Source organism: Furipterus horrens, unplaced genomic scaffold (assembly GCF_987537825.1).
Source record: "Furipterus horrens unplaced genomic scaffold, mFurHor1.1.pri manual_scaffold_2, whole genome shotgun sequence".
Lineage (NCBI taxonomy): Eukaryota > Metazoa > Chordata > Mammalia > Chiroptera > Furipteridae > Furipterus > Furipterus horrens.
In genome coordinates this window covers 190,367,700-190,394,352 of record NW_028327172.1, presented here as the reverse complement: position 1 = coordinate 190,394,352, position 26,653 = coordinate 190,367,700, and the positions used below count along the sequence as shown (strand labels likewise).

At 34.8% G+C, this 26,653-nt stretch overlaps 1 protein-coding gene across 1 annotated transcript in view; it reads right to left on the bottom strand.

Annotated features, from left to right (window-relative positions):
- Nucleotides 1–7,731: 7,731 nt before the first annotated feature.
- KCTD8 (potassium channel tetramerization domain containing 8) overlaps nt 7,732–26,653 on the bottom strand; it is a 195,495-nt gene continuing 176,573 nt past the window's right edge. The window contains exon 2 of the mRNA XM_090266924.1: nt 7,732–9,388. Coding sequence (XP_090123050.1) covers nt 8,928–9,388 — 461 coding nt within the window. The 3' untranslated portion in view covers nt 7,732–8,927. The remainder of the gene's footprint in view (nt 9,389–26,653) is intronic.

The following is a 26,653-nucleotide window of genomic DNA, read 5'->3' as shown; positions in this document are numbered from 1 at the left end:
TACGTGACATCACTGTGTATTTCTTACTCATGACTATACCACCAGTCTAATTTGGTAGTCAAATAAAAAATCAAAAATAAAAACCAAAGGTAAACAAAAAAATGATGAGTGAATGAATAAATGAATGTGCAAATAAAATGGTGGGTATAAATATATGAATAAAGGACTAATAGTTCTCAAGCTGGGGTTCCAATAGGCTTTTTAAATATTTCCCAATTAAAAAAAAAATACTTCAAAACCAATATGACAAGTGCATAATGTCAACCTATGGGATATTTCTACATCAGTAATGCTTTGTGGAATGACTATTTAACATATTAGACATGACATTTTGTGAATAAGGAACAAACAGTGAGAGAGACACGGTTATGGATGAAGTGAAAAGGTACACTGTAGCAATATAGGAAAATTTAATTCCTTGGAATCAAAATTTCATCCATGTCCTTAATTGTGCTATAGATGCATCTGTTTCATTATCTAGACATTGACAACAACAGATGTGAGATATAAATTTCATCCTAATTTGAAGATAGATCCTGCCTGTTCTCTATCCCTAGTTGATTTCCACTATCACATAGAAAAGTCTAAGAAGCCCTACTTTGAAAAAAAGGAAGCAGTTTAATGTTTTTCAGTTAGACATATAGAGCAGTAAAATATTTAATGATGCTTTATTTATTTTGTTCAACTCTAATAATAATGACCTACTCATTTCCTGGAGATGATAAATATCTTTTATATACAACTGCAGTGATGATTTTTAGCAGAAAGACTGCATAATATAAAGTAATGCATTTATGGAAACACTTCATTTTCTTCATGTCCCCAGGTGAAAATAAATAGTGTTTTCACTGATGGCTTATTTACTATTAAGAAGATACTAGTTTGAGATTGGATTTATTTAATTGCATTTTATGTAGAAGTACATTCAGAACTTTATGCCCAAATATTACTAATACTGTTTATGAGCAGTTCTATGTGATTATTAAATGATTGCTTTATGTCTGCCTTTATACTGTCTTTACTTCAAAGAGGAAAAATCTGAGGTTGTTGATGTCATGAGGGAGACATGGGAAGGCATTGTGTCAAATGTACTATTGATTTGATTGGATTTAGTGTTTCTTGCTATGATATCAAAATCATCTTATTTGGGCGTCAAATTAAAAAGGACTATTTAAAAATAAAAAAGGTTCTAAAAGGACATTATACTATCTTGTTACAAACCAGTCTGTGAATACCCAGATCTCGCCCATAAACCACAGCTCTGGACCTGCACTTCACTAACAAAGGATGATTTTGTTTCCTTAATAAAACATTCCAAGCTAAATAATTTCTCCACTCAAGTGTTTTGAGAAAGGTGACTATTCTAAAAAGAAAACTTTTTACTGTAGCCTGATCTAATCAGGAGTAAGATACGAGCTCTTTTGAAGTGATTGGGTTTATTACTTAGTGTGACAACTCTGAGCTTGGCTTCTATCATGTAGGCACATGATTTTTAGGTACTGAGGGAAGTGAATATTATGCTGTTTAGAATGCAGGGAACTCCAGAACAACGGATGAGGTTATGAAAAATAAATTTTTTGCTGATCACTATCATTCTTTGTCCAGGAAAGGAAATCTGGACACCAAAGCCGGGTTTTTTAAATTATTATCATAAGATCAGAACTGCCAGTATTTTCACTTATGAGAAATACAACTTTTAACATATCACACATTGTTTGATTTATGTTATTCTACTACAGTCTTATTTTGCATGGTGAATAATACATCATAAGATTACAATACAATCCCAGAGTTATAAAATCAAGAAGCAAGAATATAACTAAAGAGAAAAATAATTGTTCTTGTAGTCTTTGTTTCTTAGTAGTCAAATGATATTTGATTGAAAATATGATTTCCTATCTGTTAAAAATGCCCTTAGAAAATGACAAACATAAAGATTATATCACCTGTAAAAAACAATGATAGAGTAAGAATGAATAACAACCTCCAAAAATCCTCTCCTCTGTAAGAGTGATGAGAACATTGGAAAAATTATCAAAGTCAACTTTCTTAAAATTCTGGAAATTAACCAAACACTTCATCAGTTTTTATGACTAGTCTTGTTGACAATAACCATTCTCAAGGAGTGTGAGGTGATATCTCATTGTAGTTTTGAGTTGCATTTCCCTAACCGCTGGTCAAGTTGAGCATATTTTCATATATCTGATGGCCATTTGTATGTCTTCTTGGGAGAGGTGTCTGTTCAGGTCCTTTGCTTGTTTGTTTGTTTGTTTGGTGTTGAGTTGTATGAATTCTCTCTATATATATATTGGATATTTTACCCTTTATCAGAGCAGTTATTTGCAAATATCTTCTCCCATTTGGTCACTTGCTTTTTTGTTTTGTTGGTTATTTCTTTTGCAGAGGCTTTTTACTTTGACATAATGTCACTTATCTATTTTTGCCTTGTGTTTGGGGTCAAATTCATAAAATCTTCTCTAAGACCAAGGTTCATACATTTAGTACCTATGTTTTCTTTTACATGATTTATTGTTGTTATTAAGTCATTAAGTTTTGGAAGTGGTTTGTTGTCCAAGAAAGATAAATTCATATGGAGCCACTTTATTGTGGATCCATAATGTGATACTAAAGTGTTTGGATTTCATTCTTCAAAAGGTAAGGAGCTGCAGTATACCAGCAATGGACAAGTAATGTTTGAAATTAAAAACACACTACTATTAACATTACTACTTCCCAAAATGAAATAGCCATAAATATTACAAAATATGTAGAATATTTATATAAGGAAAACCACATAACTCTGATGAATAAATCAAATAAGGATTAAATAAATGGAGAGATAGTCCATACTCATGAATAAGAAGACTCAATATTGTCCAGATGTCAGTTTTTCCCAGCTTGATCTGTTGACTTAATGAAATTTCAATAAAAATCTCAGAAAGATTTTTTTGGAGACATTAACAAACTTATAAAAATTTATATGGAGAAGAAAAACGCAGAATAGCCAACACCATATTGAAGGAGAACACAGTTAAAGGGCTGACATTATCCAACTTCAAGACTTACTATAGGGCTACAGTTATTAAGACAGTGTGATATTGTGAAAAAATAGACAAACATATCTACAAAGCAAAATAGAAATTATCTCAAGATAGACCCACATAAATATAGCCAACTGATCTTTGATAAAGGACCAAAGACAATACAATAGAGCAAATTGTCCTGAAACAACTGGACATCCACATGTAAAAAATAAACCAAGAGCCCTGGCTGGAGTGGTTCAGTGGATTGAGCGTCAGCCTGAGAACCAAAGGGTTGCTGGTTTGATTCCCAGTTAGGGCACATGCCTGGGTTGTGGGCCAGGTCCCCAGTTGAGGGCGTGCAAGAGGCAGTCACACATTGATGTTTCTCTCCCTCTCTTTCTCCCCCACTTCCCTTCTCTCTAAAAATAAATTATTTTAAAAAATAAATAAACCAAGACAAAGACTTGATTCCTTCTCAAAAATTAACTCAACATGAATTGTAGACTTACATGTAGAATGCAAAACTATAAATCTAGAAGATAACATAGAAGACAACATGATGACCTTGAGTATGGCAATGGCATTTTAAATATATCAAAACATGATCCGTGAAAGAAATAATTGATAATCTGGACCTGATGAAAATTAAACACTTCTACTTGTGAAAACATTGTCAAGAGAATAAGACATCAAGCCACAGACTGGGAGAAAATATTTGCAAAATAATATATCATAAAGGAGTGTTCTGTGGCTATCATTAATAAATCAACATACAAGTGCTGGTGAGGATATTGAGAAAAGGGAACCCCGGTGCCCTGTTGGTGGGAATGCAGACTGGTACAGCCACTGTGGAAAAAAGTATAGAATTTCCTCAAAAAACTAAAAATGTAACAACCTTTTGACCAAGTGATTTCACTGCTGGGAATATACTTGAAAAATTCAGAAATACCAACTCAAAAAAAAATGTTGGCACCCCCATATTTACAATAACCAAGATTTGAAAACAGCCTAAGTGCCCATCAATAAGTGAATAGATAAAAAACCTGTGTTCCTTCTACACAATGGAATGTTACACAGCAGAAAGAAAGAAGGAACTCAGACCTTTTGTGACAGCATGGATGGAACTGGAGATTATTATGCTAGGTGAAATAAGCCAGTCTGTGAAAGACAAATACCATATGATCTCACTTATAAGAGGCATCTAATGAACAAAATATACTAATGAACAAATAGAACCAGAGGCATAGACTCATGGAACAGACTGATAGCTGTAAGAGGGGATGGGGAAAGCAGGGACTGATTGAAAGAAGATGAAGGGATTAGTCAAAGAACATACATAAATATTCCATGGATGTGGACACAGTGGGGGGACTGACTATGGAAGTGGGGGGCGGACTGGATGGAGGGAGACAAAGAAGGAGAATGGGACAACTATAATAGCATAAACAATAAAATATTTTTAAAAATAAAAGACTGTTTTTCTAAAATGTACAAAATAACTCTGAAAATACAACAAAAGGAAAACAAACAACCAATTAAAAACTAGGCCAAAGATCTTAACAGATATCTATCTCATCAAAGAAGATATATATGTGGCAAAATGTATATAAAATGATGCCTTACATTACATGTCATCATGGAAATGCAAATTAAAACAAAAATGAGATGGTACTGCAAATCTATTATAATGGTCAAAATCTAGAACATTGACAATGCCAAATACTGGTGAGCATGTGGAAAAACAGAAACTCTCATCTATTGCTGGTGGGAATGCAGAGTATAGCCACTTTGGAAAACAGTCTGGAAGTTCCTTACAAAACTAAACACAGTCTTATCATATGATTCAGCAATCATATTCCTTGGTATTTACCCAACAGAGTTGAAAACTTATGTCCACACAGTAACCTGCGCATGAATGTTTATAGTAGCTTTATTCATAGTTGCCATAACTCAGAAGTAACCAAGTTGTCTTACAGTAGGTGAATGAATGAATTGTTCTCTATGCAGATAATGAAATATTATTCAACACCAAAAACAAATGACTTATTCAGCCATGGCGAGACCTAGAGGAAACTTAAATGCATTATGTTAAGCAAAAAATGCCAATTTGAAGAGTTTATGTATTTTATGATTCTGACTGTATAACATTCTGGAAAAGATGAAACTATGGAGATACCATAAAGACATAAAGATCAATCTGCCAGTATTTGGGGGAAGGGGAAGGGATGACTAAGCAGGACACAGATATTTTTAAGGCAGTGAATACACTTTCTATAATACCATAATGATGGACACAGCATTATACATTTGTCCAGACCCATAAAATGTACAACATCGAGAATGAATAATAATGTAATTTATGAACTTAGGGTGATAATAATGGGTCAATGTCGGTTTACCAATTCTAAAAAATATACCACTCTGGTGGGGAATGTTGATCATGAAGGAGGCTCTGCATGTGTGAGGGTTCGGAATATAGAGGAAATCTCTGTACCTTCTCAGTTTTGCTTTGAACCTAAAGCTTCTCTTCAGAAAAAGTGTTTTTAAAAACTGAAGGGTCTTAAAATGATTATATGATACACCTACCTGTAAGCTAACACAGCACAGCAGTAATTATCTAAACAGAGAGCAGGATTTTTCTGATGCTTGTTTTGTCTGCACCTGTTAGTGTTTATTTGCAACCAGCTTCTTCAGCTCCAAGACTGTAATAGAGGCAAAAAGAAACCACCCAAACCCATCACCATGTAGTACTTTGCGTCCCAGTTTCCCCAGCCAGCCTTCTTTCTCCCATCCTTTCAGAGCCTCTTCAGTGTGTTTCTATATAATGTTTAAGGTTTTTAGTTACTTAATGGAAGGAATAAGGATAAGTTTGTCTACTCTATTTTTCTAAAATTAAAAATTTGACAATTAACATTTATTTCCTTTTCCCATCTTAGGTACTACTCAATATGTTTCCAGTTGAGCAACAATAATATAGCAGATCATAGCTTGGGTGTCAATTGTAAATCAGACTAAATGTATACCATGTGAGCTCCATAAATACTCAAAAGGTATACATGTGAGTTCCAAAATATATTTATTTCTCATATATACTCAACTTCATTGCCTGCTTCCAGCTCTTTTGGCTTTTTTTGACTCTCCATATTTTATCAGTTAATCCTGTGGAAAAGGAGTTTTGTAAAGCAGTTCTAGCCCATTCATCCTTAAATTTTGAAGGCTCCTTTCCTTTGGGGAGAATAGGGAGGAGTCCTTATTCTAGCTACCTCTTTTGATCCTCTTGTAACTCCATTTGGGGTCAACCAGTTTCTAGCATTTGATGAAAGAATAATGGTTTGAGAAAATTAGGCCACATACACTTCTTCTCAAAAGAAATAGCTGGCAATTAAAATATATATGTATTTATTTATTATTGAATTTATTGGGATACACTGGTTAACATAATTCTGCAGGTTTCAAGTGCACAATTGCACACACATCAACTGTACACTGCATGTGTATTCACCACCTCAAGTCAGGTCTCCTTCCATCATATTTATGCCCCCTTTATTCTTGAATATGTTCTTAATCTTTGAGCCAAATGATAGGTTTATGGTAAGTGCTCAACAGACTATTATTGAAATGGATTCTAATTTACTAAGGACTGTAACGATAAACATTCTTATTAACATCACTTCTCTTATGCCATTGTGATTCCATATTAAGTTTTGTTTTGGGAAAAAGCAGAGCAGGGTGTGAGGAATATTTCAGGTCTTACCACTATCCTTCACTGCTGGGCTTTGTATCACAAGGGGATCACCTTCATAAATTACACTTCCTAGGCTGTTTCTCAACATACTTCCACTGATATTGGGACAATGGAAAGCACTGGTGGGAAATTGGAATGTGGGGAGCTGGGATAATTTCCCCCCTCTCTCTTTACTTTGGGAAGCATCTCAGACAGTTACTGTGATTCCTTAGCGGTTATAGTTCTTACTGGAGAACTTATTCCTCGCTGTTCTTTAGTCCCCATCTGATAGTCCTCATTCCTGGATTCTGGTACTATCCCCACCTCCCTTTTTCCCTCCACTTCCAGGAGTTGTGATTATACTTTAATTACCTCAATTAAATTTTCTCTATGATATTATTATTATCCCCATATTACTGAGATCACACAAGTGGTAAGGAGTAAAGGTGGTATTTGAACTGCGGCAACTTAACCACTAAGTGCTATCCACTGAACCAGTGCCTTGCAGCTATGTGAAGCCATGATGGGACTTCCAACCTTTTCAAAATGAAATGCAGATTTTGTGAGTAGCTCTGTCCTTAAATCCTGATTGGTAATTCAAGGTCAGTCATATATCTGGGTTTTATTAAGTAGTCCATTGTTGATGGTATTTTATAGACTAGTACAGTAAGAAATTTTAAAAATATTCTAAAATAAATGTAGATTTTTAAATTTTGAGTTAATAATGCTTATCTGCTTTTATTACCACAAGTTCTGTTCAACTTTTATTCCAACTAAGTACACAGGAGATTGAGCTCTGTAATTCTTGAAGGTATTTTATCTTCTCTCAGCCTATTTTTAAATGAAATTTCATGGTATTATGCATTTCTTGTTGTAGGGATGGTAAGACAAAAATTGTGTGGCTTATGATAAAAGACACAAAACAAAAAAATACTTGTTTCCACATATGCAACCAGGAAGCAATATTTTATTATTCAGGTTGAACAGTTAGCTTGCTATTGACATTTTTGTCTCTTAATATATAAGAAGTAACTTCCCAATTGTTTTTGGAGAGGCTTTCAATATGATTGTTAGCTAAAATAAAATTAGAGCATTCTCAGATGAAGTGTTTTTCCCTTGTGGTCTAAGGATTTATTAATCAATATCAATGCTATTTGGATCTGACTTTAGCTCCATTTTGAATTATACTAAAACTCTCACTTGTCAACATTAAGTTTGAACATGTCATTCTCCAGCTTGGGATTTTAAAGGAAAATTGAAGACAATGTAAAAATTGAATATTTTTAAAGAAGTCAATAAAAATCAAGGAATTCTAATATATTTTCCCTTTTTAATAAATACATAAAGCTCTTTACCATTTCCCTAAATTATCTTGATTAACATAATAGTAGGATCTTTCAGGATATCATCATACCAATTTTCACAGCCTGATTTAAGCTCTCATTTCACAGAAATAATCACGGCTAGCATTAATAGGTGAATGTCAGTGCCATAACACAATAGTATAAGGCATATTTACACCATCTGAACATACAGAACACCATACATATACACAAAAAGTCACAGATCTAGAACAAATAAAATTCAAGCTCCTAGACAGCTTACATTTCTAGGCTTACCCAAAACATATTTTTCCTTTACATTTTTGTAATATTATTTTCTTCCCAAGCATCAAATAGATCTTCCTTATGTCTTGTGATTTATTTGTAACATTGTGTTCATGCAAAAATAATACTTGTTTTATTGCATTAACATTTAAACAGTTTTGGATTTGGGTCGCAAAACCATCATCTAACATTTTACTTGATGTTGCTTCATCCATATTGTCATTTTATTTGGCATGATATGATTTCTTTTTAGTGAGTTACAAAATGACAAATATATCAAGTTGACCACAGTTCAAAAATCAAGATTCTAAGCTTCTTGATCATGCACATTGTACTTTCATTCTTGAAAAATGGTTTGATTCAACATTTATTGGTTTTCTTTTTTTTTCTCTTTTAAATATTTCTAAAAACAACAACAAAAAAAATGAAAGAAAATACCATCCCACATCCACTGTTCACAAAACGGAAGAGCAGCAAGAATCAATCACACTGACCATTGTTAAGACACAGTCAGGTAGTGACACTGTAGTAAACATTGAATGTCTTTGAAATACTGCAGGAATGTGATAATTACTATAACCCATACTTCTGTAACAGTTCAGATTGCCACTGGCGTTTGCGCTCTGGAAAATAATCTGGAATGTGGATTTTTTTAAAATCCTGAATACACTTTTTCATTTCTTCTTCTACACTGAGCTTCTCACAGACTTTCTTTTTGGAAAGATTTGTTTCCCGGGACTTGCTGATGAGCGTCTGAAAGAGTTCACTGTTTCTGCGTTTGTCTGGTGGGGGCATCCATTGCACAGGTGCTTTTTTGGAAGGGCGATCCAAAGTTAAGGTATTCGGCTGGTGGGCTGCTGTCTGCTGAGCATTGGGTGGGTTGTCCTGGGGAGTGCTTGCCTCGGAGTGGCTGTCACAACTGGAAGTGGAGAGCTCATTACAGGAAGTCCCACTTTCACTTCCTTTATCCGTGACTTTGTCATGTTTCCTGTCTTCATGTTCTTGTTTTGGTGACACCATTTTTTGTGGTGGTCCTAAAAAGGAAAAAAAAAAAAAAAAGAGTAGAATGATTGAATAAAAAAAGGAAAGGTCAAGTTAAATAAACTTCATCATTTATTTGTTTTTAAAGATGATTTATCTATTTATTTACTTATTTATTTATAGAGAGAGGAGAATGGAGGGGAAGGAGAGAAAGAGAAACATCAATGTATTCTATTTTGTGGGATGATGACCAACCCTCTGAGCCACACCAGTCAAGGCTATAATTTCTATTTTTTCAAACAAAAACATTTATATTAAGCAAAATACTGTTTGTTGAGGGATTAACAAACAAACCTAGTGCCATTAGTCTACATTAAAATATGCATCATGTTAATTAATCATTAACAACATAAAGTTGGGGAGGTTTGTTTAATAAGTGTTTCTGCAATAAAAAGATCATCAATAACTTTATGCTTAAAAATTTTTGTTAGTTATAATTTGTAAATATTTTGCTAATTTTATAACTGTTTCATTAGATAATGATTCATTTCTGTTCTAGTTATTGACATTAGGTGTTCATTCTGAATATATTTTGCCACTATATAAGCAGAAAGTATCATTGCTCTATTTTACAAAACAGCAGTATTCTCCGGGCCCAGAGGGGCAATAGCATCATTTACGCTTCCAAGTGGGTGGTTGGCTTAAATTTTATTCTGTCTTTTAATCTTGTTTCCTGTCTATTTCTTTGGAGAGAATTATGAAAGTGCTGTAAGATATATATGTGCCTAATATTATGATGAAAAAACATAGTTGAAATATAGTGTTCTCTTAAAATACAAGGCTTACCATTTGAGGTAAATTACCTAGGAGGACAATTTTCAGAAAGTAATAGTTTGTCAAGATAATTATTTCAAATACACAGTTTATTTCCAAGAGAGAGCATATTTTATTTTCCTTGACTTTGCTGTGAGATTAGGACATCTATTTAACATTTATTGAACACCACCACATACCCAAGACTATAATAAAACCTTGATTAACTGGAGCCCAACCATTCCGAAATATTAAGTTACCCAAATATCGGGTTTTTTTGTAGTCAACTTTGATGAACAAGTTATATAAATCAGAATGGAGGAAAAGGCATCAGTATTTTTAAGCAAATGCCATGGGAATCTACTGTGGAGCCAGAGTTGATAAAAATTGGTCTAATTCATAAGGTCTCAACCTCAGCCACATATGGAATTATTTGGAAAGCTTACATGATTTATGCTTTGATCTCAATCCAAGACATCCTGCTTTAATGAGATGCCACCTGGCTGTTGGGTCACTTAATAGATCCAGGTAACTTCAATGTGCAGCTAAAATTATGAACCTTTCCTCAGCCTATTATATATGAAATGTTTGTAATCAATATATGTAGCTTACATTATTCAGAAGGATGGGGAAACAAATCGAGAACAATACTTTTGACAAAACCCCTACTATGTGTAACTTCCTGTTCGGGTGCTAACATTAATATTACTATTTAAAATCACAAGAAACTAATTTTGATACCAAAAATTCAGTTGAGTTGGACGAAAGATTTTAAAAAGTGTTAGAACATTTTTGGAATGTTGGAAATATCCTGCATCTTGATTGTAGTGTTAGTTATAGGATTGCATGCATTTGTAAGAACTGACAAAATTATATAGCTAAAATGGGTGAGTTTTCCTGTATGTAAACTATACCTCAACCTAACAAATAAAAAAAGAAAACAATAAGCAAATCCCTAAACACCTAATTAAAGAATATGTACCTATTTGAGGGAAGGCCTAACCATTCTTCCATCCCTGCTTTGCCATCAATATAGTAAACTTAAAACAAATTTCGATGCTCATGAATGCTTAGTATGAAAGTGCACTAGTACATTTCAGGAGCATTTGCAACCATGGATTAAAGAAAACAAAAGCAAGCAGCTGTTTTTCCTGTCGCTGCCATGCCATCTATGGTGAAGAGAGAATGGGAGTGAACTGAGGGGTGAGGGTGAAGAAGGTGCCCTTCTAACACTTCTTGCTGACTTACCCAGAGGCCTTCTGAACCCTCCTTCATCCTTGGTGGTGGATGGGCACACACTATGCTCTTGGGGCCCCTAGCCTCTGGTTTTCAGTTCAATTCAGTCAATGACAAAGAATGCAAGACTATGCCTCACCCCTCTTCCTCCCAAGATTTCTGTGATCTGGTTGCATCCCTGGACCAAGAGGCACAGTCCTGATTGGCAACCCTCTCTCTACCACTTTTTCATCCTTTCCCCTTCTCTCCATCCCTCTTCCCCACTTCTTTACATTAAGCTGAGGCTCACATCTTCAGGCCCACAGGTATTAACCATATCATTCTAACTGGCATAAGGGTATTGCCCACACTAATGTACACTGTTAATATTTAACTTTTCTCAAATCACCCAATTCAGTGTACTTTCTCTTTCTTTCGGAACCCTGACTGACAGACCCACGTAGATCCCCAGCTGTCCTCTTCATTGACTAATGGTATGTTACTTGTAGGATCAGGTTTTAGTGGTAGTGGATTTTAATGGTAATAATACTGAAAAGAGTTCTGGCCTGGAACCAAATTATGTCTCTCCAGAGAATAGCCTTGTGGCCTTGAGAGAGGTACTTAGCTCCTGTAAGCTTCAATTTCCTTATCTGTAAAATGGGTAGTGGTGCTTTCCTCATTGGATTATTTTAAAATTAAATGAAATACCATAAAAAGAGTCAAGCAAAATAATTCACAGAAATCAGAGTCTACCTTGGACACTTATTAATGTACAGATGTTCAGACCCATCTCTAGATATTTTTCATTTGCTGAAAGGTTTGTATGCATTTGTTGACATGATCAGGGGGGTGGAGGAGGTGCAGCATCTGTTCACCTAATTATTGTTATGGCTGAATGTGATATAGGCTAGCATGAAGCCAGAAGTCTACTATGACACAGGATATAAATAAATGTCTTGTATCCTTTCTGTCAATCTCCTTCATTACTTGAACCATACATCCCTAAAGATAAATCTACAATTTTCATTCCCAATAATGACTAAGGAATTTCACTGCAAATACCTGAGAAGACAAATTTATATTTAAGGATAAATGAGTAATGAGAAATCATTTTATGTTAAAAGCATTAAATAGAGATACCCAGGTAGAAAAAATAAGAATATCAGAGTGGAAGACAGTACAGATAAAGGACACAGTTGACCAAGATTTGGGGCAACCCCCCATGCAGTTGAAAATACATGCACAACTTCTGACTCCCTAAAACCTTAATTGCTAATAGCTTACTGTTGACCAGAAGCCTTACTGATAACATAAACAGTTGAATGACACATATTTTGTATGTCATATGTATTGCATGCTTTGTCTTACAATATAAAGTAAGATAGAAAAAAGAAATGTTATTAAGAAAATCACAAGGAGAAGAAAATACAGTTCCAATACTGTATTAATCTGCATGTAAGTGAATTTGTGCAGTTCAAACCTATCGAGAGTCAACTGTACTAGGCAACACAGAAGCAAATACTTCATTCTATTTGTATTCATCGGTGGGGAGGTGGATGCTTAATGGCATTCACTAGGGAGCATAGAATTATATAAAGACCATGCATCAGCTAAATAAATTATATATAGTTATTATGTCTAATGGCAATAAAATTTATTCGTGTAAATAAGCCTCTGCATCCAATGCATACACTCACACACAAATGCAGAAACCTCACAAGAAAATAAATAGAATGCAGCATATGTGTGATTGTTCTCTTGTGTAATATCTAGGAAATTTTCTTTGAGAGGACATTTGTCAGTTCAGCCAACACAGTTGTATTGAGCACCACTATGTGCCATGCTCTGTGCAAGGACCTAGAAGAGGCACACAGCAGATGCTTTGGTGAAGTTCATTGGCTCTTTTCTGATGTTTTATAACATTGTGTTTAAAATGTATGCATCATATTTGAATATCTCCCATTGTACATTTTAAGCTCTATGAAAAAAAAAGTTCAAACCTCAAACCTCAATTTACTATGATCTTAAAAATTTTTCTTTATTTTTTAAAAAATAATTTAGAATAGAAACAGTTCTTAACGTGAATTAACAAATACTTTGATTTTTTTCACTCCTGTTTCATAAGCTATCTTTAGGCAAGGTGGACTCCCAATCAGGAGACTAAGTAGGTTCAGATGTTTATATACGACTTAAGGGAAAATGCGTAACGTCATTTTGTCTACACTTTCTCTCTATGGAATACTATGATAGTTCTCTTTAAAAGTTATTAGGTATAGCAAATAATCTCATTTGATGTGAAAATTGTTGACAATGCACAGTGATTATTATTGCTATTTGATTAAGAATATTTTAAATCATTACTGATAACTTAGTGGATTCATATTTGAACTAAGATTCAATAATAAAATGATTTATGTGTTTTTATGAAACAAAATTTAAGAAAGATAATTGAATTCAAAGGAAATAATGATTCTCTAGGTGCTCAGTTTTCTTGTGGATGCCTCCCGACTGTAAGCTTCCAGAAATAACTTAAAATTTTAATTACTTTATCATTCCATTCAATGATCCAAAGCTACTTGAAACCCTTAAGCGTAACACTAATAATTATATAAATAACACTAAATCTTGCATATGTGGGAACAGCCTGATTTCGAGAAACTTCTCTGTCTCTTCAACTAGTAATAGAATCAAATATATACCTAAATGACCTTTTTAAAAATTTCGACCTTTGAGTTAGAGCACCAATCAGACTTAGTATAAAAAAAAATGTGATTTGGTGGTCTTATCAGCTGGACTTTCTTGGGTCACCTAAAGAAAATCACCACTAAATATTAAAGTAAGCAACAAATAAATAAGCAAATATCATACCCATTTAAGATTTAAATTTTAAAAAAAGTTAATTATTTAAAGGTGTCCAATACACTTAGAAACTTTCAAAAAAGCATTTGGACAAGTCTTTCACTTTTCATTTGGTTGTTTGCTATGAAAATGACTAGGATTTCCATCCAAGAGTTGATCTTTATCAGGGGTAATTAAAGCCCTAGGAGACCTGCAAGCCAATTGCCTAAGTCATGCTGCTCCACAACTCTTTTTTAAGGTCAGTACACAAAAGCACATATATGCACACATGTTATACTCATTTATTATGCTTACATTTTTCTTCATTGAGGGAATAGCCTTGGAATATCTGGGTTTGAGCTTGGCTCAGATCCTTACTAAGCACTTTTATACTGGGTATGTAACCTCTCTAATATTTGGTCCTTGTTGATTAAAAGTGTGGGACTGGCCCCTAACTTCATAAATGTGGTAATGTCCTATAGTTCTAACTTTTAAAATGAATAGGAAGGGATTTTCTAGGCAGTAAAATTCTATTCATATATTACATATAAAACATTAAAAGGTTACTATTAATAAAAATTACCTCTTGGAATGGGGAAACAAGTTCAATTTCCACTGAAGTACTTTACAGAATTACAGGTTTAAAGATAAATTTTGTTTAAGTTTATTGATGGGAAGTGTAGTCCTAGAAGACATTATTGACTCACATTTGTCTCATTAAATCTATTCCTGTCAGCAATGCCAGCAATAAAAACGATGCTTAAGCAACACAGTGCAGACTGGCTGGGCTCACATTCCAGTTCAGCTACCTGTTAGTGTGTTTTCTCTGGCAAATTATTTACCTTCTTTGGGCCTCTGTTTCCTTAACTTCCTAGAGTTTTGGCAAAGATTACATGAGCCAATATAAGTAAAGAATATAGGCTGTGCCTTGCATGTGTAAATGCTCAAAAAGTTTATTGTTATTATGCAGCATAAATATCCCATGCTATTTTTCCATAGCATGGCATATTTATCTAAATAGAGAGGACTGAATGAAGAATACAAATTCCTCCATTTTAATTCTGGCTCTAGATATGATACTTATAAACACTTAAGTTGCAGAAACGTCTCTTAGCTTAGTTCAGCCTCAGTTTCTTTTCTATTAAAACTAAAATAAGAATAGTAATACTGTCACATGTCTGTAATAAAAAAAAGCTAATCTATGTCAAAGCAATTTTGTTGTAAAGTTCTCTATAACAGATTTTGAGAGGTTATTAAGCATTAAATTCTCAGGTACTAAAAGGAACTTATTTGAGAAAATGAAACACAAAAGCTCTCTTTAAGTTGTTAAAATGTATGAAGTAAAAGCAATAGTAGAATTTTACATTAAACAAAATAAAACAAATTGAAGGTATCACAGTGGACCAACATTTGTCAAGTTGAGGTAAATAGGGTTTTCAATTAATTCCACTGAGTTATACTACATTGATATAAAAAGGAAGAAATAATAGCTTTACTAAGACTTTTGGGTGAGTAGTGTAGTACAGAAGTTAAATGTTAATATTTTTTGTCTTTAAAAAGACACATTACTCTGGGTAATTGTGGGTGTGGGCATTTTCCATAAGATTGCTTTGATATTATTTCTTGGAATACACAGGCATTTCCAAATGAAACCTATGTGTACAGCTGCACGTAGGTTTTTGTTTTAATTTTTTAACTGCCTGGGGATAATAAAAAAAGACTGGATATATAAAATATGTCTGCAAGAGACACAATTCCCAGAAGGAAAATTACCCTTTAATAGTACTAAACTCAATAGTGTGTGAATGTTTATGTGGTACTTGAACAGAATGAACCAATCTATCTTAAATATTAGCACCACATGCCTTTGAGTATTAAACACTTGAGTCAAAGAGGAAAACTCCACTTTTAATAAACATTTGTTGAACACTTACTATTTACCAGGCATAGTGTTAGTTACAAGATGAAGGGCATACACATACACACACACTCTCCCGATATCCAAAATTACAGGCTTAGGGTGACAAGCACAGTAATGCAGCTGTAACTAAAGTTTAGATGGGGCATGATAAAGGGAGCAGGAATAAACTGTGATTTGAGTGAGTGAAGAAATAGAATTACTTTTAATTTATCAGTTAAATTTTCATAGTAAATTGAAACTTAAAAATAAAACATTTTAGAGTAAAAGGGCTACTGGAATGAATGAAAATTAATTTTATATAATTTCTACTAGTATTACTTAACCACTTTTATTAATGAAGAAAAAAGTAAATAATTAATTTAAAAAGAAAAACAGGTCATGTTAACTTTTTAATTGTACTTATTTGTTTATATGTGTGTCTCCTCCCAATCTTAAATTGTAAATGCTTTGAAGGTAGAAACTATCTTTCCAGCTTATCATCAAGCATTGATAAAATAATAAAATGACTGTCATTCTTGTAAATTTCTGTAGTATTTACTACTGGCTACATCATTCATTTGTACTTAGTATTCACTATCTTTTATATTACTAAATATTCACCTAGATGACTAGGAATGTTCCTATCATCCCCACATAAATATTTATCCCAAAGTCACATCTCTGGTGTCCTATCTTCCTCAGAAAGGACACAGCAGCATCTGTCATGTCGAAAGAAAGAAGAGGAGGGAGAACGCAGACTAGGTTCAGAACTGGTTGGGACTCTGGAGCTGATACTAATTTTTAATTTACATCCCTGTTGTCTGCTCCACAAAACAAACATAGAAACACGCATGCAAACTACATTAGGCAATCTGGACAAACTGTTATTTATTATTTTGATTGTTTGTTTGTTTTTCCTTTTTCTAAATCTTTATATTTACTGGAGTACCCATGACCATGACTAGGCTCCTAACAATTCAGTAACTGTTGAACTAAATTAAATGAAATTAATACTGAAAACTAAAGAATATCTGAGCTCATGTAGAACTGATTTAGCCCCAAGAAGTTATTTTTGGTTTACTTTGTTTTAACTAAAGAGGATAAACCCTAGTACAACTAAGTTTACATGGCTTTTGCTGTGATCTATAAGGACCTACAGTCATTCCAGTTAGTGAAAATATTCCTTTGGGAAGGTCCTTATATTATCCTCTTTACCTTATTAAAGTCCAATAAAAATTATTTGGGGACCATAAGTAATAACAAAAAAATAATTTCTTTTGTCTGCTGGAGAATTTTACATCACTTATGTGATTATCTGATTTTACGTGATTAATTGATTACCTGATACCTGCACCTAAATATTTTTAGGAGAAAAGCTATTAGGTATTCACATGTCTTTTCAGAAGCCCTATCAGGCAGAATAGTTAAAGACAACTGCCCATTTCACTCATGGGAGCCCGGATTCTGTGGCAAACTCACTGCTTTGTGTTTAAAAACAAAAACAAACAGATTAACTCCCCCTACAGCAAAGCTTCATACAGATGCCCAGGCTCCTTTAATACTCTGGAATTAAGATGTGCTAATTTCTAGTTTCCTACTTTCAAATCTACCATTGCTTATTATGGACATTGAGGGATTTTTTGCCGCATACTTTATAATGACCTTTGTTTTCACAGGCACATAATATATGAAAGGGATAGTTTACTGTTTTTCAAATATGCGAGTACAAGCCTACTCTTATTGGTTTCATATCCATAAACTGTGGATCAGAAAACCTACATGGTGCTTGGCAACGATTAACAGGAGTTTGTATCTACAACATGTCTGATGATTCTGGGAGGTTAAAAAAATACCTGTAAATACAAAGTAGGGGTGCACTTATGATGCACTGTGTATAACACATTTATATGAACATAAAATCGTGCTGGTTGTAAATTATCTTTGTTTGGTATAAAATACTAAACAGCTGTCTCAGGCCTGAGAAGAAAGTCTTGGTGACAACAAGGATGCAGAGCTTGTGAGGAGAAAAAAGAAAGGAAGAAACGAAGGAAGAAATGAAGAAAGAAAGAGAGAAAGAAAGAAAGAAAGAAGAAAGAAAGAAAGAAAGAAAGAAAGAAAGAAAGAAAGAAAGAAAGAAAGAAAGAAAGAAAAGAACGAAAGAAAGAAAGAAAAGAACGAAAGAAAGAAAGAAAGAAAGAAAGAAAAGAAAGAAAGAAAGAAAGAAAGAAAGAAAGAAAGAAAGAAAGAAAAAGAAAAAGAAAGAAAGAAAAAGAAAGAAAGGAAGGAAGAAAGAAAGAAAAAGAAAGAAAGAAAGAAAGCTAATACTCTGAGGTTCTGGGAGCAGCAGCAATTGCAGGCAGAAAGTCATATTTGAGGGGATTGTTATTTCTTAGATCTTTTCAGATCTCAAGTGCCTGCCTGCCAATAAATGTTTCCAAGTACTCCCAACAAGGTTGGTGAGGAGCCACGTTTGGTAGCTGTCGGACTATTTAATGTGAGTGCCATCTCTTTTCACTTTGAGACATGACAGTGAGCCTATTATGGAGGCAGCCTGGTGCACAATCATCATAATAAGTACAAAGTGGGAACATATATGCTTGCTGTGCCTGAAGTGAAGTTCTGACACCTACCAGCTATGTCAAATGTATCATTTTTCCATTTTTGCTTAAGAGGGAGAAAAATATGGAACACCTCTCCTGGAGTTGCTTTAAGTAGTTATGTATGAGGAAAAGCCTTATTATAGTAGTGGTCCCAGAAGATATAGGTCCTAATCCCTGAAAACTATAAATCTCACCTTACATAACAAAGTCTTGGCAGATGAGATTAAAAATTTTGAGATCTTGAAATTCTTGATTTTCTAGATAGACCCCAAATCAAGCACAGGTATCCTTATAAGTGGAAGATGGAGGGGGATTTGTTACATGTAGAGGCAAGGAAGCAATGTGACCACAAAGTTGGCTGGAGTGATTTAGCTACAAATCAAGTTATATCGGCAACACAAGAAGCTTGAGGGGCAAAGAAGTTTCCCCTAGAACCTCTGGAGGCAGTGAGGTCCCGCTGACACAATGATTTCAGCTGGCGAATACTGAGAGCCAGCCTGTCTGGACTGCCAGGAGCAGGCTGAGGGTGAGAAACAGGAGAAGCCGCTGGGCAGGGAGAGAGAACTAGGCTATGAAATGGGACGTGGGAGCCACGGTGCACCTAGCCACACTTCTGGGGCCAGAGGTCAGAGATTCGGGTACTGAGGGTGTGCAACCAGTGGAAAGAATGCTTTCATGACCTGCCTAAGGCCAAGGTGAGAACATTGAATATTACAGCCCAGCTTCTGCATTGGAGCATACATTGCTTGGCAGATTCTCTGCCAACACCGCCCCCCCCCCCCCCCCCGGGGTGCAGAGGTCCTGATCCTGGCTGCAGATGCCAGCCTCTCCTGCTGAGGCCACAATCGTGTGCTGCCTAAGAGACCAAGTGGGGTTTCCAGGGTCCCATTACTTAGGCCTTTTATTTGGTTGCTCTCTGTCTGTGGGCCTGAGTATGGGCAACTTGCTGCCTGCTGGGACTAGGCCAAGGGCGGTGTGAAGTTGATGGAGCACCAGGGGTGTCCCCTCCATGGCCAAGAGGGTAGCAGGGAGTGGTTCTTACACTTAGAACTGCACGGTTAACAAGATAATGGTATAGAGGAAAAGGCCCTCCTACCCCTTCTGATACCAGATTGGGAGTGGGCAGGCACATGCTCAATAGAAGTCAAGACAGTGGCAGAAGGCGCTGGACCAAAGAGGCTCATCAGTCTAGACTGAGGAAAGAAAAGATTGGTCAGGGGGTGGACCCATCCAAAGCCTGCAAACGTTTGGGAAGTTAATTGATTGTATTGGGAAGGCATCTGGTCCATTCCACACCCAAAACAGAGACAGTCCCAGGGATACAAGGAAACACTCTCTTGATTGTCACTTGCTACTTGGGACCTGCACTTGGATGTTGCACTGGCCTGTTCTCTCCAAGGGCCACATGGCCTTAGTAGCCACTTGACCCTCAGCATCTAGGAGTCCCTGCCCTCCTCTTCCTTCTCCTCTCTCTCTGACCTGGTGAAGCTTTCACTGGTGCAATCATGTGACCTTGCAGCCTTAGGAGCTGCATGGCCTATGGCTGCGCTGGCTCCACATACAGGCTCCACATACTTTAAACTGTTGATGGGAGGAAAAGAGAAGGCCTTTACACATCTGAACAAAAAGCTCTCAGATGTGACTGCAGGTGACTAAGTCTCCCAACCCCAAGGACAGTAGAAGAGAATGATAGCTGAAAGAGAGTGGGCATGTTTGGGTGCCTGACTCAGTAATCTCTCTGGCCAGCTCAACCTATAAAACAGGTATTTTAGAACAAATGAAATAATAATATCATCAGAAATATCCTTTTCAAAAATATATTTAGATATTTTATTAGATGCAAATAACATTGAAATATAATCAAAATCTCTCTTCCTGAAGCTAGTTCAGTGACATGTTGGCTATATTTGTCATGAGAGAACTGCAACTTAGTGCTTAATGCATAAGCTTAATTTTTAATGAACATTTTAAGTTGTTGGTCAAAAAAGTTAAGAAAGTTAGATTGAGTCAGAAATAAAAACATAATCAGTATGTATTTTGAGAAAATCATTATAATAAAAATATATATAATTTAAGAAATCCTGGAGATTTACGCTTATTCTACTAGCAGAGACATGTGCCCCATCTCTGCCTTAGAACCTGTGACCAGGGTGGGGAATACACTATTATCATCCTAGACTGAGATCCTAATCCATTCCTGTGACCTGAGGGTGAAAGTCTGTTTCCTAAAGTAGATAGGATACAGGTAAGCACAAAGATACACACACTAACACACACACACTATATACTTCATTATTCAGGTGTGGTTAAATATAGAAATCAAGATGTTTTGTAGTAATAAAGTAAATGTTTCACGTATACCAAGGTAACATGTCACTTTGTGTCATCTTTTCCTATATAGCCACTAGTCAAAGGGGATAATAGGCTTAGGGAAACAAACTTAGTAAAGCAACGAGGACAGTTTTACTTATTTCATATTTTACCAAGCAAATGCAAGGCTGTAATAAGGAACACTATTGAACACTTACTATGGGCCAGGAACCATGCTAAGTGTATTATAGGTAGCAGCTCATATACATTTCACAATGACTTTATCAAGCTTTTTGGCTATTACCCTATGTCGCACATAAGGAAAATGAGGCCAAGAGGTTCTAGAACTTGATGGGTCACATTTGGAAGAGATGGATTCAATGGTAGAGCTGTCAGACTCCTAAGTTCATGCGGAGTGATGTTCTGGGAGATGCTGCCACAAAAATCCTGAAAATGATGTGTAAGCTGGCTTCCCTGAAATACTAAACTAGAGCTAAAATGACTTACAAATTTTAATCCCTGATCAAATTAAACTGAAATGCATATCTGTAAAAAATTTGGGATAAAGTGCTTAATTGTATGTGAGTGTTAAAATCTCTTTAGATTACTTGCAATTTTATTTTAACAAGAAACAAATAAACTAAAAAGACTAAAAACATGCAAATGTGAACTGTGCTCTCTAACTCAGTTTCTTGTGACCAAATCACTTTAACCAAGCAACCTTGATTTGAGATTTTCCCGTTTCAAAATTCATGCTTATGTGGCAATATCTTCTACAATGCATATTTTTGTGGATTTAAAAATTAAAACAAAAAATATCTTGCATTGATTGGATTGGTGCAGGTTGAGAAATAAGTGTTTTAAAGGAAAATTATATATTTAGGGTATAAATCCTACTATAAAACTTACACAGTAAAAATAATCAGAAACATAAGAAAGTTGATGTAGAATTATAGCAGAGAAGACATCAGAGAAGATGAGAGAATTATCTTCAGACTCATGACTTGTCAGGTACCATAATTTCCAAAATATCAGAATTATAGTTGTACAATAACATTATCTTTAAGACTGAACCTTCCAATGATGTGCACTTCTTGATCAGGAAAGGTTCTGACATAGGCCAGACATTTTTTGCTGGGTTTTCACAATCTAATTAAATAATGAATAGGTTCTGTCAGGGTTGTGCCTTGAACTTTTCATATCACTCTATAGTACACGTCAGTCTAAATCTAATATTTCAATAGCATCAATAACATCAATCTCTCTTTCTGACATTAAAACCTTAAAGAGTATTAATTTATGGAGTATTTGTTCTAGGTCTGTGAAATATGTCATTGGTATTTTAATAGGGATTGCATTGAATCTGTAAATTGCTTTGGGTAGTATGGCCATTTTGATGATGTTGATTCTTCCCATCCAAGAACATGGTATTTGCTTCCATTTATTTGTATCTTCCTTAATTTCTTTCTTCAATGTTATGTAATTTTCAGAGTACAGGTCTTTTATCTCTTTGGTTAAGTTTACTCCTAGGTACTTTATTTTTCTTGTTGCTATAGTAAATGGTATTTTCTTTTTTGTTTCTGTCTCTGATATTTTATTGTTGGTGTACAGAAATGCCTTAGATTTCTGTATATTTATTTTGTACCCTGCTATTTTGCCAAATTCACTTATTATATCGAGTAGTCTTTTAGTGGAGTTTATAGGATTTTCTAAGTATACTATCATGGATGGAACTAGAGAGAATTATGCTTAGTGAAATAAGCCAGGCAAAGAAAGAAAAATACCATATGATATCACCTAATACAGGAAACTAAAGAACAACACAAACAAAGGAACTAAATAGAACGAAAAGCAGAATAGCAGTCAATAGGGGGGAGAGGGGAGGGAGAGAAGGGGGTAAGTAAGGGAAGGGTTTAGTCAAAGAATGCATATAAATGACTCATGGACATGGACAACGGGGAGGGATATGATTGTGGGAGAGGGGGTGGGTTGGGTAGGGGAGAGAAATTGGGGGAAAAGGGGACAACTGTAATTGAAAAACCAAAAATAAAATAAAATAAAATAAAATAAAACCTTAAAGATTAAAGCAAAAAAATTGTGAAGTGGTGTTAATGAAACCATTACAAGATAAAAAGATGTACTAGTAACACCTTTTACTTGGATCAATCAAATGGTTATGTAAAAGAAGCATTTGCACTGGGAACACATTGGGAAATCATGTTAATTACAATATATATTAATGGTTACTTATTAAAAACCTTGAAGATAGAAAGTTGTTTACTATAAGAAGCATTAGTAGTAGAGTATGTTCCCAGTGTTACGCATGTTGAATGACTCTTCAGGAAGCGCCGAGAACCCAAGATTCACAAAAAATAAATAATCTGCTTTGAGTTATGTAGTTCATTGAAAGTAATCTGGGTGGTCACTCTTTGTTCACTTTCCATAACTTAAACAAAATACAATTGGAATAAAAAATTTAAATATGTCCATTGCTTTTAGGGCAAAAATTTCCATAACAAGTATCTAAACTAGAACTATCATTACTCTATTACAATGAATGTACATAAAGATCACCAATTAATTGGAAATTTTTACATTATAATTGACTTTTAGTACAATTGTGGTTGTATAACGGCATTAGAGAAATAAAAAACAAAAGATGTTTAGCCAATGATTGAAGACTCGGAAATCCTTTGCTTGAATTTTGCCAGGCTGCTCCATTTACTTTTAATAGACTGTGAACTATTTTGCAAGAATAACTGCAAGGTCAAAGCCAAAGATTATACAAAAGAGTGAGATGATTCTGATTTTGTCGATCAAGAAGGAAATAAGGATGGTTAATGTTGTTTTGATTGACTTTGTTCCATAAATTTTGTCATTTTTGTGTTAATAATAAAAATATATATCTGACTAGAAAAAACTTTATAATAAAAATTTTCAGTATTATGTGTCTAAATTGCTCTATGCCTTACCTACTCTATCAATAAGAAAAAGGTTGTTTTACTTATTGATTTTTTTTTTTTTTAGATCGTGGGAAGAGAGAAAGAAAGAAACATTAATTTGTTGTTCCATTTATTTATGCATTCATTGGTTGACTTTTGTGTGTGCCCTGACCAGAAATTGAACCTGCAACTTTGGTATATCAAGATAGTGCTCTAACTGGCCAAGGCAAAGAAAGGTTATTTTATAATTCAAGTTTTGGTATTACAAATTCAATTTAAAATGCTGCCTTTTAGCACAGTGCATTACAGAGAACTCAAGCAATTATAAGGAAAATGAATCAAAATCATCACTTTTATTAGGACTATATATTTATAGAAAATCAGCAAGGAATAGAAAACAAAAGAAGTGCCATGAATAGAACAGATATTGGGGAAATGCTGGGTGACACAAAACAGAGAGACTCAGTCTAAAAAAGGAGGAGCAAAAACATGAGTCTGGTTCAAGCTCAGGCTTGGCCACTTCTTGGCTGGAGGTGACCATAAGAAGGTTATTTAAGCATCTGCTACAATGAGTCTTCCTATTTTGAAGAGTTGTTATAAGATTACCTGAGATACATCACGCAGGTAGCATTTTTCACATGGTAGGCTTGCATTATTATTTTAAATCTGGTAGATTAAAATAATAATAATAATCACTCAAAACAAATTTTTACTTTTTGTCAACTCCTTTTCTAAGACCTGTATTTACAACAACTTTCGAAGACAGTGTATTTGTGCCCGAGTATCAGGTGAGAAGATACCTGGAGATGGCAGAGGGCTTGATACTAGTACTTGTGTTGTTGCTTCCTAGCCATGTAACCTTGAATATGTTATGTAACCTTGAATATGTTATTTGAACTCTTCATATATTGAGTTCTTTATATGTAAAATAGACACTAAAATGTGTCTTTCGCAAAGTGTTTTGCTTTGCACTTATTAAGTACTCAATAAATATTTTTAACTAAATAACTGATTAAATCTTTAAAGGCAATGCAAATGCTAAAGCATGTGAATGATTCATCAATCTCTTTCATGTATTTGATCAATATCCTTGTCTCAGTGAGTGAGACCCTGCACACCCTATTTTAAGTTGTAACCCTCCACTTCTCTCCAGATTCCCATCTTGATCGAAAAGGTCTTTCACATCCTTCTATTCTGTCCCATATCATTGGAATATAAAATTGTTTTCTTACCAAGCATGTACATTAACATGAAAAATTAATAAGTTTAAACCAATAAGCATCTCCTTAATTCTGCCAGCATGTGTGACCTATGTCAACTGCTAGCCAAGCACTGAGCATAATATATTAAAAACTCCTTTGTAGAGAAAAGCACCACTGCTTTCTACAGGAAGCCTGCAGTAATGCTGAAAGGTGAAGGAGCACGAAGAATGGCTTGCTGCTGAGTAGGTAGCAGCATAAACAGGCAGAGTGAGCACAGGTGAGAATCAGAGCAAAGACCAGGCTGCGATGACCCCTCTTGACCTATCTGATGACATCAGAACTTCTTGTGGAACCCAAGAGACAAGTATTTAAGTCCCAGGAAATTGTGATAGGCTAAGAACTCCTGTGTCTTTTACAGAGTTTGTCTTGAAGCATATACCCTAGCAATGATCTCTGCACTATTCATTTCTTTTCTCTTCGGAAACAGTTTCTGATCATTACCATAACTGTAATACAGTAATTGCATTCAGTGTTTACCAAAGACACTATTGCTAATTATTTTTACAACAGGTTTCCTGAGTCAATATCAACTGGTGTCGCCTCTCAGATTTGACCCTGTATATTCTGGCACTGTGAAGGACCAGCTAGCAGGGGATAATTAGCTGGGAGCACAGTCACAGGGACTTTCAGAAAGCTGTGCCACCACCAGAATGCATCTTAATAAGCAGCCTTTGAATCCGTACTTTCAAAACATGAAGCATTCCCTAATTAGAGTCAACATGTCAGGCCACAAGATCAAATTAAAAAGCATATCAAAAACCTTGAAAGAACCCTAAATAATAAGTTTGGTATGCTCCAAAACTGCAATATATGCAAATTTTTCATCCTCAGATCTTGTCTAGGAGTAAAATAATTGGGCTACAGTCATTGAAGCCCTCTCAACTCTCACTGATATATTTTCCTGTACTTCCATTCAATTGTTCTCATGAAACTCAATTAAAACTCCCCCCCCCAGTAATAAATACTGAAACAAATGAGTGAAGCAAATTCTGCAACATCCTATTAGGAATTCGAAATAAGATTAGGGAGGGTATGTTTATTTCTACAGTGCTTGTCAGATCTGACTTGATAACTGATGTGGTGACAGAAATTTACAAACCAGTTGAAGGTTCATCTTTAATTCACTGTGTAAATTTCTAGGCAATATGAATATTTATTTATTTATCTATTTATTTCTTGTTTATTAAGAGGCATTCGATTTACTTGTATGTGGATTTTATTTAAGGGTTTGTTATTTTATAAATGGCATTCACTTTCTTCTTAAGTATCCTAACAGAAAAATTAAAACAAAAAGAATAAAAATGTGTTTGTTCTAGAATCTTGGATTTTTACCCCCTCACAAGCAATAAATTTAATGATCTGTTAAAATGGGGCTTTTCTGAAGGGTTTTATTATGCACACACAGCAAGGCTTACTTTAAAATGGCTTCGTTTGTGAT